The sequence below is a fragment of the Mandrillus leucophaeus genome, unplaced genomic scaffold, assembly GCF_000951045.1.
Source record: "Mandrillus leucophaeus isolate KB7577 unplaced genomic scaffold, Mleu.le_1.0 Scaffold286, whole genome shotgun sequence".
In the NCBI taxonomy this organism is placed as follows: domain Eukaryota; kingdom Metazoa; phylum Chordata; class Mammalia; order Primates; family Cercopithecidae; genus Mandrillus; species Mandrillus leucophaeus.
In genome coordinates, this window is record NW_012102987.1 from 954,029 (window position 1) to 967,404 (window position 13,376).

Sequence of the window (13,376 nt, forward strand, 5' to 3'; positions counted from 1 at the left end):
GCCTCAAGTGATCTGCCTGCCTTGGCTTCCCAAAGTGCTGGGATTACAGGAGTGAGCCACCACGCCTGGCCACTATCTTAATCATTTTTAAGTGTACAGTTCAATAATGTTAAGTACATTTACATTGTACAGCCAATCTTCAGGACTCTTCATCTTGTAAAACTAAAACTTTGCCCATTAAAAAACAAACCTCAATTCCCTCCTGCCTTCCAACTCATGGCAACTACCATTCTACTTTCTGTCTCTATGAATTTGCCCACTCTGGGTAAGCTCATATAAGTGGAATCATACAATATTTGGCCTTCTGTGTCTGTCTTATTAAGCATGAGGTTTTCAAGGTCTGTTCATGTCATAGCATATATCAACATTTCATTCTTTCTTATGGCCGAATAATATTCTATTATATATACCACATTTTATTTATTCCCTCATCCTTCAGTGGACACTTGGGTGTTTCTGTCTTTTGGCTTTTGAGTGTAATGCTGCTGTGAACATCAGTGTACAACTACCTGTTCGAGTCCTAGCTTTCAGTTTGTTTGGGTATATATGTAGGAGTGAAATTGCTGGGTCGTATGGTAATTCTGTGTTTAATGTTTTGAGGAGTTGCCATAGTGTTTTTCATAGCAGCTGCACCAGTTTACATCCACCAGCAAAACACTAGGATTCCAGTTTTTCCACATCCTATTTAACACTCTTTACTTTTTTCCCTTTTTAAATTACAGTTATCCTAATGAGCATGAAGTAGTATCTCGTTGTGGTTTTGATTTGCATTGTCCTGAAGACTAGTGATACTGAACATCTTTTCATGTATGTCTTCCTTGGGGAAATGTTCGTTTAAGGCCTTTGCCCACTTTTTAATTGAGTTTTTTTGTTGTTGTTGAATTGTAGAGTTCTTTATGTCATCTGGATATTAATTCCTTACCAAATGTCTGAATTGTAAATTTTTCTCTCATTCTGTAGATTGTCTTTTACTTTCTTGATATTGTCCTTTAATGTGCAAAAATTTTAAATTATGATGTAGTGTGATCTATTTTTATATTACTAGCTGTGCTTTTGTTTTTATGTCTGTGAAATTGTTGTCAAATTCAGTGTCATGAAGATTTTCCTGTTTTCTTCCAAGAGTTTTATAGAGTTAGCTCTTACATTTAGATTGTTGATCTGTGACTTTGTGAGAGAAAAAGAAAAAAGGGAAAAAGAGAAAACGATGGTTGAATTTTTTTATTTTTTATTTTTTATTTTTTTTTGGAGACAGAGTCTCTCTCTGTCGCTCAGGCTGGAGTGCAATGGTGCGATCTGGGTTCACTGCAAGCTCCACCTCCTGGGTTCATGCTGTTCTCCTGCCTCAGCCTCCCTAGTAGCTGAGACTACAGGCGCCCGCCACTACACCCGGCTAATTTTTTTGTATTTTTAGTAGAGACGAGGTTTCACCGTGTTAGCCAGGATGGTCTCCATCTCCTGACCTCATGATCCACCCGTCTCGGCCTCCCAAAGTGCTAGGCTTACAGGCGTGAGCCATCACGCCCGGCCTGTTGATTTGTTTTGAGTTTATTTTTATATGTGATGTTAGGTAAGGGTCTAACTAACATCATTCTTTTGCATTTGGATATTAAATTTTCTCAGCACTATTTATTAAAAAGGCTGTTCTTTCTTTATTGAATGGTTTTGGCACTTTTATCAGAAATCAATTTATCATGTATGTGAGGGTTTATTTCTGGCTTCTCTGTTCTAGCCCATTGGTCTATTTATTTGTCTGTCTTTTTGACAGCGCCACACTGCTTTAATCACTGTGTCTTTGTAGGACATTGGGAAGTGTTAGTCCTTCAACTTAATTCTTCTCTTTCAAGATTTTTTTGTCTGAGGCCCTTGGCAATTCCATATGAATTTGAGGATCAGCTTTTCCATTTCTTTAGAAAAGGCTGTTGAAATTTTGAGAGGGATTTTGTTGAATCTACAGGTCACTTTGGGTAGAATTGATACCTTTGCAATGTTAAGTCTTCATATTCATGAAGACACAGGATGTCTGTCCATTCTTTTAGGTCTTTTGGTCTTCTTTATTTCAACTGTGTTTTGTAGTTTTCAGTATGTCTTTCATTTCCTTGATTAGATTTATTCCCAAGTACTTTAGTCTTTTAGATGCTGTTGTGAATGGAATTGCTTTCTTAATTTACAGTTTGGATTGTTTATTGCTGGTGTTTAGAAACATCGGATTTTTTGTGCTGATCTTGTACCTTCTAGATTTTTCTCCAGTGTTTTCTTCTAGGAGTTTTATAGCTTTGCGTTTTACATTTAGGTCTGTGATCCATTTTCAGTTAGTTTTTGTGAAAGGTATAATGTCTTTGTTGAGATTCATTTTTTTGCATGTAAATATCCAATTGTTCCAGCACCATTTGTGAAAAGACTATCTTTGCTTCATCGTGTTGCCATTGTTCCTTTGTCAAAGATTAGTTTGACTATATGTATGTGGGTCAGTTTTCCGAATCTCTGTTCTGCTGATCTATTTGTCTGTTCTTTCACCAGTAATCACTGTCTTGGTGACTACTGCTTTTTTAAGTAATGAAATTGGACAGTGTCTTCTCTCTTTATTCTTATTTTTCAAGATTGAGTTGGTTGTTCTGGGTCTTTTGTCTCTTTGTGTAAACTTTATTTTTTTTAAAATTTATTATTATTCTTTTGTTTGAGACAGAGTCCCTCTCTGTCACCCAGGCTGGAGTGCAGTGGCACGATTTTGGCTCACTGCAACCTCTACCTCCCGGGTTCAAGCGATTCTCTCTCGTCAACCTCCAAGGTAGCTGGAATTACAAGTGTACGCCATCGTGCCCAGCTAATTTTTGTATTTTTAATAGAGATGAGGTTTCACCATGTTGGCCAGACTGGTCTGAAACGTCTAATTTCAAATGATCCACCTGCCTCTGCCTCCCAAAGTCCTGGGACTGCAGGCATGAGCCACCATGCCCAGCCTGTGTAATCTTTAAAATCAGTTTGTCAGTATCTACATTAAGAACTTGGCTGGGATTTTGATTGGTATTAAATTGAATGTATAGGTGAAGTTGGGAAGAACTGACGTTTTGACAGTGTTGAGTCTTCCTATCCATGAACATTGAATATCTCTCTATTTATTTGATTTTCTTTTATTTCTTTCTCAGAGTTTTGTAGTTTTCTCGCATGTAGATGTTATATATATTTTGTTAGATTTATACCTAACTTATTTCATATATGGGGGTGTTAATGTAGATAGTATTGTTTTAAATTTCAAATTCTACTAGTTCGTTGCTAGTGTAGAGGAAAGCAGTTAACATTTATGTCATAAATATGTATGCTGTCATCTTTTATTAGTTCCAGGAATTTTTTTGTCAGTTCTTTTGGATTTTCTGCATAGGTGATCATGTCATTCACAAACAAAAGACAGTTTTTATTTCCTCCCGATCTGTATACATTTTATTTCCTTTTCGTGTCTTAATTGCATTAGCTAGGACTCATAGTATGACGTTGAAAAACAGTGGTGGGAGGAGACGTCCTTGCCTTATTCCTGGTCTTAGTGGAAAGGCTTCTGGCTTCTTACTATTAAGTATGATGTTAGCTAAGGTGTTTTTTAAGGTTTTTTTAACTTGTATTTTATTTTTATCAAGTTGAGAATGTTTCTCTCTAGTTTACTGGGAATTTTTATCATGAATGGGTGTTGGATTTTTGTCAGTTTTTTTTTTTTTTTTGCATCTATTGATATGATCACATAATTTTTTTTTTTTTTTTTTGTAGTCTGTTGATGTGATAGATTACATTAATTGATTTTTGATTTTTTTTTTTTTTTTTTTTTTTGAAAAAAGTCTCGCTCTGTTGCCCAGGCTGGAGTGCAGTGGCGCGATCTCGGCTCACTGCAAGTTCCGCCTCCCGGGTTCACGTCACTTTCCTGCCTCAGCCTCCCGAGTAGCTGGGACTACAGGTGCCCGCCACCTCACCCGGCTAATTTTTTTTGTGTGTTTTAGTAGAGACGGGGTTTCACTGTGTTAGCCAGGATGGTGTCAATCTCCTGACCTCGTGATCCGCCCGTCTCGGCCTCCCAAAGTGCTGGGATTACAGGCGTGAGCCACCGCGCCTGGCTGATTTTTGATTGTTGAACTAGGCTTGCATACCTGGGATCTCCTCGGTTATGATGTATAATTCTTTTTATATATTATTTGATTTCCTAATGTTTTGTTGAGGAGTTTTGAATTTGTGTTTATGGGAGAAATTGGTCACTCATTTTATTTTTTTGTGATGTCTTTAGTTTGAGTATTAGGATGATGCTGACTTCATAGAATCTGTTAGTAAGTATTCCCTCTGCTATTTTCTGAAAAAGGTTGTAGAGAATTAGTATAATGTTTTCCTTAAATGTTTGGTGGAATTCACTGTTGAACCTATCTGGGCATGGTGTATTCTATTTTGGGAGGGTATTCATTATTGCCTTTATTTCTTTAACAGATAGGGGCCTACTCAAATTATGTTTCTGCTGTGTGGGTTTTTTTCTGATAAGAAGAATGTGTATTCTGCTGTTTTTGCATGAAGTATTCCATAGACGTCCATTATATCTAGTTGATTGTTAGTGTGTTCAACTGTGTTCTTATTGAATTTCTTCTCGCTGGATCTGTTTCTGATAGAGGAGTGTTGAGGTCGTCAGTTATGATAGTTGGTTTATCTATTTCTCTTTGTAGTTCTGTTGGTTTTTACTACCTGTATGTTGATACTCTCTTGTAGGTGTATACACGTTAAGGATGGTTATGTCTTCCTAGAGAATTGATTCCTCTATATCATTATGTAGTACCCTGCCTCATCTCTGATAACTTTTCCTACTTTGAAGTCTGCTCTGTCTGAAAGCAATATAGCTATTCCTGCTTTCTTTTGATTAGTGTTTTAATGCCATATCTTTCTCCATCCATTTACTTTTAATCTACATATTGGTTTCTTATAGACGTATATACTTAGGTCTTGTGTTTTGATTCGCCTCTGAGAATCTCTTCCAGTTGGTATGTTTGTTTGTTTATTTATTTATTTTTTTAAGGCGGAGTCTTGCTTTGTCGCCAGGCTGGAGTGCAGTAGCGTGATCTCGGCTCACTGCAACCTCCAACTCCCTGGCTCAAGTGTTTCTCTTGCCTCAGCCTCCCGAGTAGCTAGAATTACAGGCACGCACCACCACGCCCAGCTAATTTTTGTATCTTTAGTAGAGATGGGGATTTCACCATGTTGGCCAGGATGGTCTCGATCTCCTGACCTCGTGATCCACCCGCCTTGGCCTTGCAAAGTGCTGGAATTACAGGCATGAGCCACCGTGCCCGGCCTGTTTATTTTTATTTGTTTATTTTTTTGAGACTGAGTCTCACTCTGTTGCCCAGGCTCTAGTACAGTGGTGCGATCTCAGCTCTCTGCAACCTCCACCTCCTGAGTTCAAGCAATTCTCCTGCCTCAGCCTCCCGAGTAGCTGGGATTACAAGTGTGTGCCGCCCCACCCGGCTATTTTTTTGTATTTTTAGTAGAGATGGGGTTTCATCACGTTGGCCAGGATGGTCTCGAACTCCTGACCTCAAGTTATCCACCCACCTTGACCTCCCAAAATGCCATGATTACAGGGGTGACCCACTGCGCCCAGCCAGTTGGTGTATTTAGACCATTGACTTTGAAAGTGATTAACTGATGTAGTTGCATTAATGTCTACCATGTTGTTCTTGTTTTTTTTTTTTCCTATTTTTTTCTTCCAGTCGTATTCTCTTGGTGGTTTTATTTTAAGAATATTATTATTATTATTATTTCTATTTTGAGATAGGGTCTCTATGTTGCTCAGACTGAAGTGCAGTGGCAGAATCATAGCTCACTACAGCCTCGAACTGCCAGGCTCAAGCGATCCTCCTGCCTCAGCCTTCTGAGTAGTTGGGACAACAGGCACATGTCACTACACCTGGCTAACTTTTAAATTTTTTGTAGAGCTAGGGTCTTACTATGTTGCCCAGTCTGGTCTTGAGCTCCTGGCCTCAAGGGATTCTCCCACCTTGGCCTCCTAAAGTATTGGGATTACAGGGGCCAGCCACTGTGCCTGGCCTCTTTGTGGTCTTAATTCAGCATTTTATATGATTGCATTTTCTCTTCATTAGCATATCAGATATAATTCTTTTTCGTCCCACTGTTTTTAGTGGTTGCTCTAGAGTTTGCAATATATATTTACAATTAATCCATATTCACTTTCAGATAACATTATACTGCTTAACAGGTAGTTTGAGTATTGATAATAACAAAATATTCCTAATTCCTCCCTCCCATTCCTTGTATCATTGCTATCATTCATTTCACTTACATATAAGTATATATAAGCATATATGTGTGTCTATATGTAGACACACACCCTCACATATATATGCTTATACATACACGTAACCATACATAATTGAATACGTTGTTGCCATTATTTTTCTGAACAGTGTGTTATTAGACCAATTAAAAATTAGAAAAATAAAATTTTTGTTTTACCTTTACTTATTCTGTCTTTGATGCTCTTCCTTTCTTTGTAGATTCAAGATTCTGACCTGTGTATTTTTCTTCTCTCAAAATAACTTTTTAAAAAATTTCTTGCAAGGCAGGTCTACTGGCAATAAATACCTTCCATTTTTGCTTGTCTGAGAAAGTATATCCCTTTCGTGTTTGAAGGATAATTTCTCAGGGTACAGAATTAGAGATTGATGGTTTCTTTCTTTCAACTCTTTAAAGTAGTTCACTTCACTGCCTTCTTGCTTAGTGGTTTCTGAGGAGACGCCAAATGTCACTCTTTGTTTCTCTGTGAGTAAGGCGATTGTTTTCCTCTCTGGTTTTTCTTCAGGATTTTTTTCTTTATCTTTCATTTTCTGTAGTTTGAAAGTGATATGCTTAGGTGAAGTATTGGTTTTGGCTTTTATTTATTTTTTCCAAGTACAGCCGTATTGCGGTAGGCCTTTATCTTATTTGGTGCTCTGTGAGCTTCCCGGATTTCTGGCTTGTTGTCTGAATTAATTTGGAGAAATTCTCATTCTGTTGCTTTCTGTTTGTCTTCTCTTTTTGATGTCTCTGTTATGCAGATGTTATACATTCTGTAGTTGTCCTGCAGTTTTTTGAGATCGTTTTTTCATTCTTTGTTGTCTTTGCATTCAGTTTTAGAAGTCCATCGGCATATCCTGGAGCTCAGAGTCTCTTTCCTGTGCTGTGTCCAGTCTACTAAGGAGCCCAGCATAGACATTCCTCACGTGTTACAGTTTTTGATCTCTGGCGTTTCTTTCTGATTCTTTCTCATCAGTTCCATTTCTCTGTTTACATTGCCACTCTGTTCTTGCATGGTGTCTGCTGTATCCATTAGAGCTCTTAGCATATTCATCATAATTGTTTTTGATTTCTGGCCTGAGTATGCCAACATCCCTGCCATATTTGGTTCTGTTGGTTCTGATGCTTGCCTTGTCTCTTCAAACTGTGTTTTTTTGCCGTTTAGTGTGCCTTTTAATTTTTTCTTGTTAGCTGGACGTTATGTACCAAGTAAAAGAACTGCTGTAAACAGGCCTTTCATTATGTTGTGGTAAGATGCTGGGGAGGGAAAGTATTCCATAATTCTGTGGTTCGGTCTCAGTCTGTCAGTGAGCCTGAGCCTTTAGACTGTGCACTCCACAAGTGTTTCCCAGGTTTTTCCTCCCATTAGGATGGACAGCGAGGCTAGAGGGGGCTGGAGTTGGGTGTTTCCCTTTCCCCAGTCTACTTAGGCGCTGATGAAACCCCAGCAGGGTTAGGTTTTCTTGAGGGCGTATCTAAGAACAAAGTGCTCTGTTGTATTTCAAAATGACCCCTTTCTCCTCCCCATACTGGAAGCCCAAGGGGATTTTTCTCCATTATTTGCTGTGAGAACTTGGTCGTGCTGGAGGTAAAACTCACAAAAGCATGGGACCCACCTGTGACTGGATCCCCTGGAGTTTTTAACTCAGACTTTTCCACACTGAGCCCGCGGCAGCTCCTCAGTTACATGTTAGGTGTTCCTTCTCCCGCGGCAGCTCCTCAGTCACACGTTAGGTGTTCCTTCTCCCGCGGCAGCTCCTCAGTTACACGTTAGGTGTTCCGTCTCTGCTGCTTGCTGTGGAGGTTGCTGCTTGGGAGTATATCCCCAGTAGATTAGGATTCTCTGTGTTTGCCTGTCTCTCCCGTTTTAGAGGCAGCAGTTTATCCTGTTACCTTCTCTTACGGATCTACGAAGAGTTGTTGATTTGTCAGTTTGTTCATCTTTTTACTTGTGGTCAGGATGGAGTGGCGACTTCCAAGCCCTTTACACGCAGAACTGGAAGCTAGAAGTTGTAACTGCCTTCTTTATTCAAGATTAAGTTGCTTTACGGATGAGACAGCCAGTTTTCCACATTATGTTTCTTTTTAATCTTTGGAAGTGTTGTATATGAAAAGCAGTTATCTCGCTTTAAGTGGCATTTGTCATTTTTTTTTTCCTATTGGGGTATTTGTATTTTAACTTAATTTTATAAGGTTTTTATGTTATGGAAATATATTGATCTTTATATATGTTTTAGGCTTTAATGTGTGTATGAGCTTCCTAGGTTGCCAGAGCAAATTACCACAGGCATGCCTAAAACAACAGAAATTTATTTCCTCACAGTTACGGAGGCCAAAAGTCTGAAGTCAGGGTGTTAGCAGGATGGTTCTCCCTCCTAAGTCTCTCAGAGGAGAATCTTCCTGGTTCTCCCAGCTTCTGCTGGCTCCTGGTGTTCCGTGGCTTGTAGCAGCAGCACCACCCACATCTCTCTCTGTGTGTTCATGCGGCCTTGTCCTCTGTGTCTTTGTCTGAAATTTTCTTCTCTTGTGTCTGATGCAAACATTGGTCATTGTGACCAATCCAGTATGGTCTTGTCTCAAGATCTTTAAGTTAATTACATCTGTAAAGACTTTGTTTTAGAATAATATCACAATTTATAGTTACCAGGCTTAAGGCTTGGATATATCTTTTTGAGGGGACACAATTCAGGACATTAGAGTGTTATACTTAGAAGATGTTATTCACTGAAAAATAAAAGACAATCCATCTGTATTTTTTCCTAGTATTTTTATATCTAAGTCTTTAAGTCATCTGAAATTTGTTTTGATGTTTGTTTATTTATTTTATTTATTTATTTTTTGAGACGAAGTCTTGCTCTTGTCCCCCAGGCTGGAGTGCAGTGGCGGAATCTTAGCTCTCTGCAACCTCCGCCTCCCGTGTTCAAGTGATTCTCTTGCCTCAGCCTCCAGAGTAGCTGGGATTACAGGCGCCCGCCACCACGCCTGGCTAATTTTCGTATTTTTAGTAGAGACGGGGTTTCACCATGTTGGCCAGGCTGGTCTTGAACCCCTGATCTCAGGTGATCCGCCTGCCTTGGCCTCCCAAAGTGCTGGGATTACAGGTGTGAGCCACCACGCCTGGCCTTGATGTTTATTTTTATATAATAAGTTGGCAAAGCACCCAGTTAATAAATGGTGGCACTAGGATTTGAACCTATGTCTTTCTTATTCGAAAGTCATCATTTATTTAGAATGACCTCCTTTTAGTGTTGTAACTCTCAGAAACTGTGCCTTATCAGGTTGTTCTTATTGCTTGTCTTATTATAGCAGAAAGGACTGCTGTTAATAAGTTTCACTGGCATGTGATACCATGGTGGCAGCCAAACGTCCACAAACAGTATTGAAGACACTTGAGCCCCTTTTCAGCAGTTGTTATTGTCGGAAAGAATAAGAAGTGCCGCTCGGAAAAATGTTTTGGAGAGCATAGTTTGAAGGCACTGGATAAATTTGCTCTGTCTGATACAAATTTTATTGGACTGGCCAGGGACATTTGTAGTATAAATTGCTTTACTTCTATTAAAAGATATTAATATCAAGGGCTGTTTATCCATATTAATTTTATGAGGCTAGTCACACTAATATAGGCTTACCATGTTTGTAGAGACTTTTACTGGTAATGATAAAAGTTGAGCTGACAGCGTTTCTATCATCCTGTAGTGTAATGCACACATAGAGCCCACTTTTGGTATGTCAATCTCTTGATGTGTTTCCCATGACCACATCACAAAGTCTGGTTTTGGTAAGTTTCTTATCAATGGTTCATATATTCACATATAGTCTAGAATACAGTGAATACTGTGTGTTCTGTTCCTTCATATAATAAACATTTTGTATCAACTGTATAATTTTTCTCATAAATTTTAAAATAAGTTATAAAAAACAAGACTTACTGTTGTTCTGTGAAGAAATCTGATTTTTTTTTTTTTTAAAGGAAAGTACAAGTAAAGATGTTCTGGTGAAGACCCTCAGGGCTACTGACCTGAAACTTAACTCTGATAATTTTCATGATGCAAATGCCAATAGAGGTGGTTTTGACCCGACTGACCCTGTAAAACAGGGAGTGGAGTGTCCTCATCAAAATAAGACAGTTTTGCACACGGATGGATGTTTAGACACTGAGACTCCTACAGTGTCCATTCAAGAAGATGTGGATGTAGCCTCTTTGAAGCCTATTAGTGACAGTGGAATTAATTTCAGTGATGCCCTTTGGTCACCAACTTGTGAAAGGCGAACATGTGAATGTCACGAGTCCATTGAAAAGAATAAAGACAGTAAGTGGACTTTTAAAAAAATAGAGTGAAAGAAAGAAATGTTCGTACATCTTAATAGGATATATTTTCATGTGAAATGTGCCAGTCTTTCCTATTGAAATATTTTAGTGTTTTATAGTTTAAACAAAATTTTAAGTCTACTAGTACAGGGAGGATTGCTCAGAAGCGGTATCTTTTCTCAGAGATCTGGTGAAAACGTACCTTTCTAGCTAAGTCTTACATTCTTTTCCTTTATTCCTCATTCTCCATTATAGATTTTTTGTGAGTAAGGCTGGCTTGCCTTCCGTCAAAGAGATACTTTTCTTTTGGGGAAGTGGTTTTTCCTTTTTCTAACTAGCTTTGGCAGACTTCAGTACTGTTGGTGACTAAGGTAGTCATCTAAATTTAAAAAAAATTGAGAATGTTTTATCATTTTAGTTGCTACATGTGTCATTTGATATTTTGGGAATTTTATTTTTTAGAAACAGATCTCCCACAGAGTGTGGTCTATCAAAATGAAGAGGGTAGGTGGGTCACAGACCTTGCCTATTACACATCTTTTAATAGCAAACAAAATTTAAATATGTCTCTAAGTGATGAGATGAATGAAGACTTCAGATCTGGTTGTAAGTATATGGATAAATGTTTATTATAACATTTTCACTGTTTCTGATCTTTCTAAGATTACTGTCTATTTGTTGGTCAGTCACATCAGATCCCTTCTGGACTATCACTGTATTCTGGAAGCGCTTCACTTGTTTTTATAGGACCTCAGGTTTTAGCCAGTCTTAATCATTGTAGAATGAGCCGAGCCATTTCCTTAAGCAAAGCCAATGAGTGAGAATAGCATTTGTATACTGCTGTGTAGACACCTTAGTATTGCAGGGCTGGAAGGGACTTCAGGTTTTGCCTGTCCCTTTAAAATTTCTGACCCGAGCAAAGGAAATGTCCTGATAAATCAGCAGTTACAAAAACCAATCCATGAAAGGTAGAAAGTGTGGTAGAAATGATGGAAGAAAAGTAACCAAAAAGATAATGAAATCTCAAGGGATAAAAGCGTTAACAGAAGCAGTTAGGTTGTTGATCAGCATCATCCCTGACAGTGAATATAGAAAGTGGTTTAGGTCTACACGACGCCAGGTCACGGGATTTGGAGCCGCAGCCTGTGAAGATGTTGTGCCGCAGCCCTCAGGGCTGAGCTCTGTTGTAACTGGAAGGAGCCGCGCTGCTCATGGGCCTGTCAAGCCTGGCCTTATTGTTCATAGGCTTGCGCCAGAGGAAGAAATTTTCCCACTTACTGCTTGTACTAAGCTTCTTTCAGAAAGTCTCCTGATGTGGAATTACAGCAATAAATGAGGTAGTATGCCAGTCCTTAACTGCTTATCAGCCCAGAATGATGAGACAGGAATGCAGTACACAGTCATCGGCATCGTGAGAAACTCAAACCAAAAGCAATGGAATTCAGAGAAGAAACAACCGTTGCGTGAGTAGGTAGCAAAAGAATAGGAAGCCACTTTTGAGGTAGAGTTTTCACAGGTAATCCTTTGCGGGCATGAGAAATTTCAAATGGAGAGAAAGCCCAGTTTGGAAGGGAATGAGATGGTGAAGTGTGGGCATGTTTGAGAAGGTGCATGGTCCAGTGTGGCCAGCCTGTATGGCAGGATAAAGGGAGGGTGGCCAGAGGCTAGGAGGTGAAGCTGGAGAGGTCAGTGGGCCAGGAGTGGATTGAGTTCTGACGACCTGCTTTCCAGGATTGAGGCTTGTCTGGAAAGCATCAGGACTCGTTGCTTGTGGAACTTGCTAGGTGAGTCTTTTGGCAGTCAGGGTCATTTGGGAGAGTTCTTAGGATGTTGTCGAAATCTAGGTGTCCCAGTGGAAATGAAAAGAGTAGCTAATGAAAGACGCAGAAGTAAAATGGTTGGGATTTGATGGCTGATCTCAGGGGATGGTAGAGAGGCAGGAAGAGAGGAGGGTCTGTGGTCTGAGTTAGCTGGGGCAATGGCGATACCGTTACCTGAGGCGGGGAGTCAGAAGAACGGGTAGATTTTGGGTGATTGTGGTTTGAGGCAGAAGTAGTCATTAGTGGAAATAGGGGTCAGAAGTGTGAAGCTGAGTTGCAGTTAGGACTTACTCAGTGATATCTTGATCTAAAAATGATGATGCAGACTGAATGGTGGATATTTATCACTTAAAAGATCATGGAATTCTCATGTGTTGCTGGTGGGAGTGTAAATTGGTACAGCCATTTTGGAAACCTGTTTGGCAGTGTCTTATAAAGGTGAACTTGATGAACTTCATACTTTATGACCTGATAATTCTATACCTGAGTACATACACAGCAGAATAGGGTGTACATATTCACCAAAAGACATACTAGAATGTTTATAGCAGCACTATTTGTATCAGCCCCTAATTCTCAAATTCGCATTAGCAGTGGAAGTTTCCAAGTCGCTGCGGAACCACCCTCCCCTCCCCCAGCCGTAGAATGGATTATGTTTATTCATACCCTGGAATATTAGGTTGCAGTGGGAATGAGATGTGAAGCTACATGCAACAGCATTGGATGAATCTCAGTAACGTGGAATGACGTGAAGCTGAGTGAGAACGCAGACTCTGTAGTTCTATTTGTGTACAGCTCGGCAGTGCAGTCCTGCAGAGCCAGCTGCAGGGCAGTGGTTACGTGTGGATGGGGAGGTAGCATGGGAAGCTGGCTCGGGTGATTTGGGCACTGACAGTGTTATGCTTCTTAATCTGTGCTGTTGGCTATGCAGATGTGTT

The 13,376-nt window shown here is 39.6% G+C and overlaps 1 protein-coding gene across 1 annotated transcript in view; it reads left to right on the plus strand.

The window, feature by feature from the left end:
* The window catches only part of CEP192 (centrosomal protein 192kDa), a 156,496-nt gene that overhangs the window by 34,422 nt on the left and 108,698 nt on the right, over positions 1 to 13,376 (plus strand). The window contains exons 9-10 of the mRNA XM_011985552.1: positions 10,280 to 10,619; positions 11,081 to 11,224. Of these exons, the coding sequence (XP_011840942.1) occupies positions 10,280 to 10,619; positions 11,081 to 11,224 (484 nt within the window). The remainder of the gene's footprint in view (positions 1 to 10,279; positions 10,620 to 11,080; positions 11,225 to 13,376) is intronic.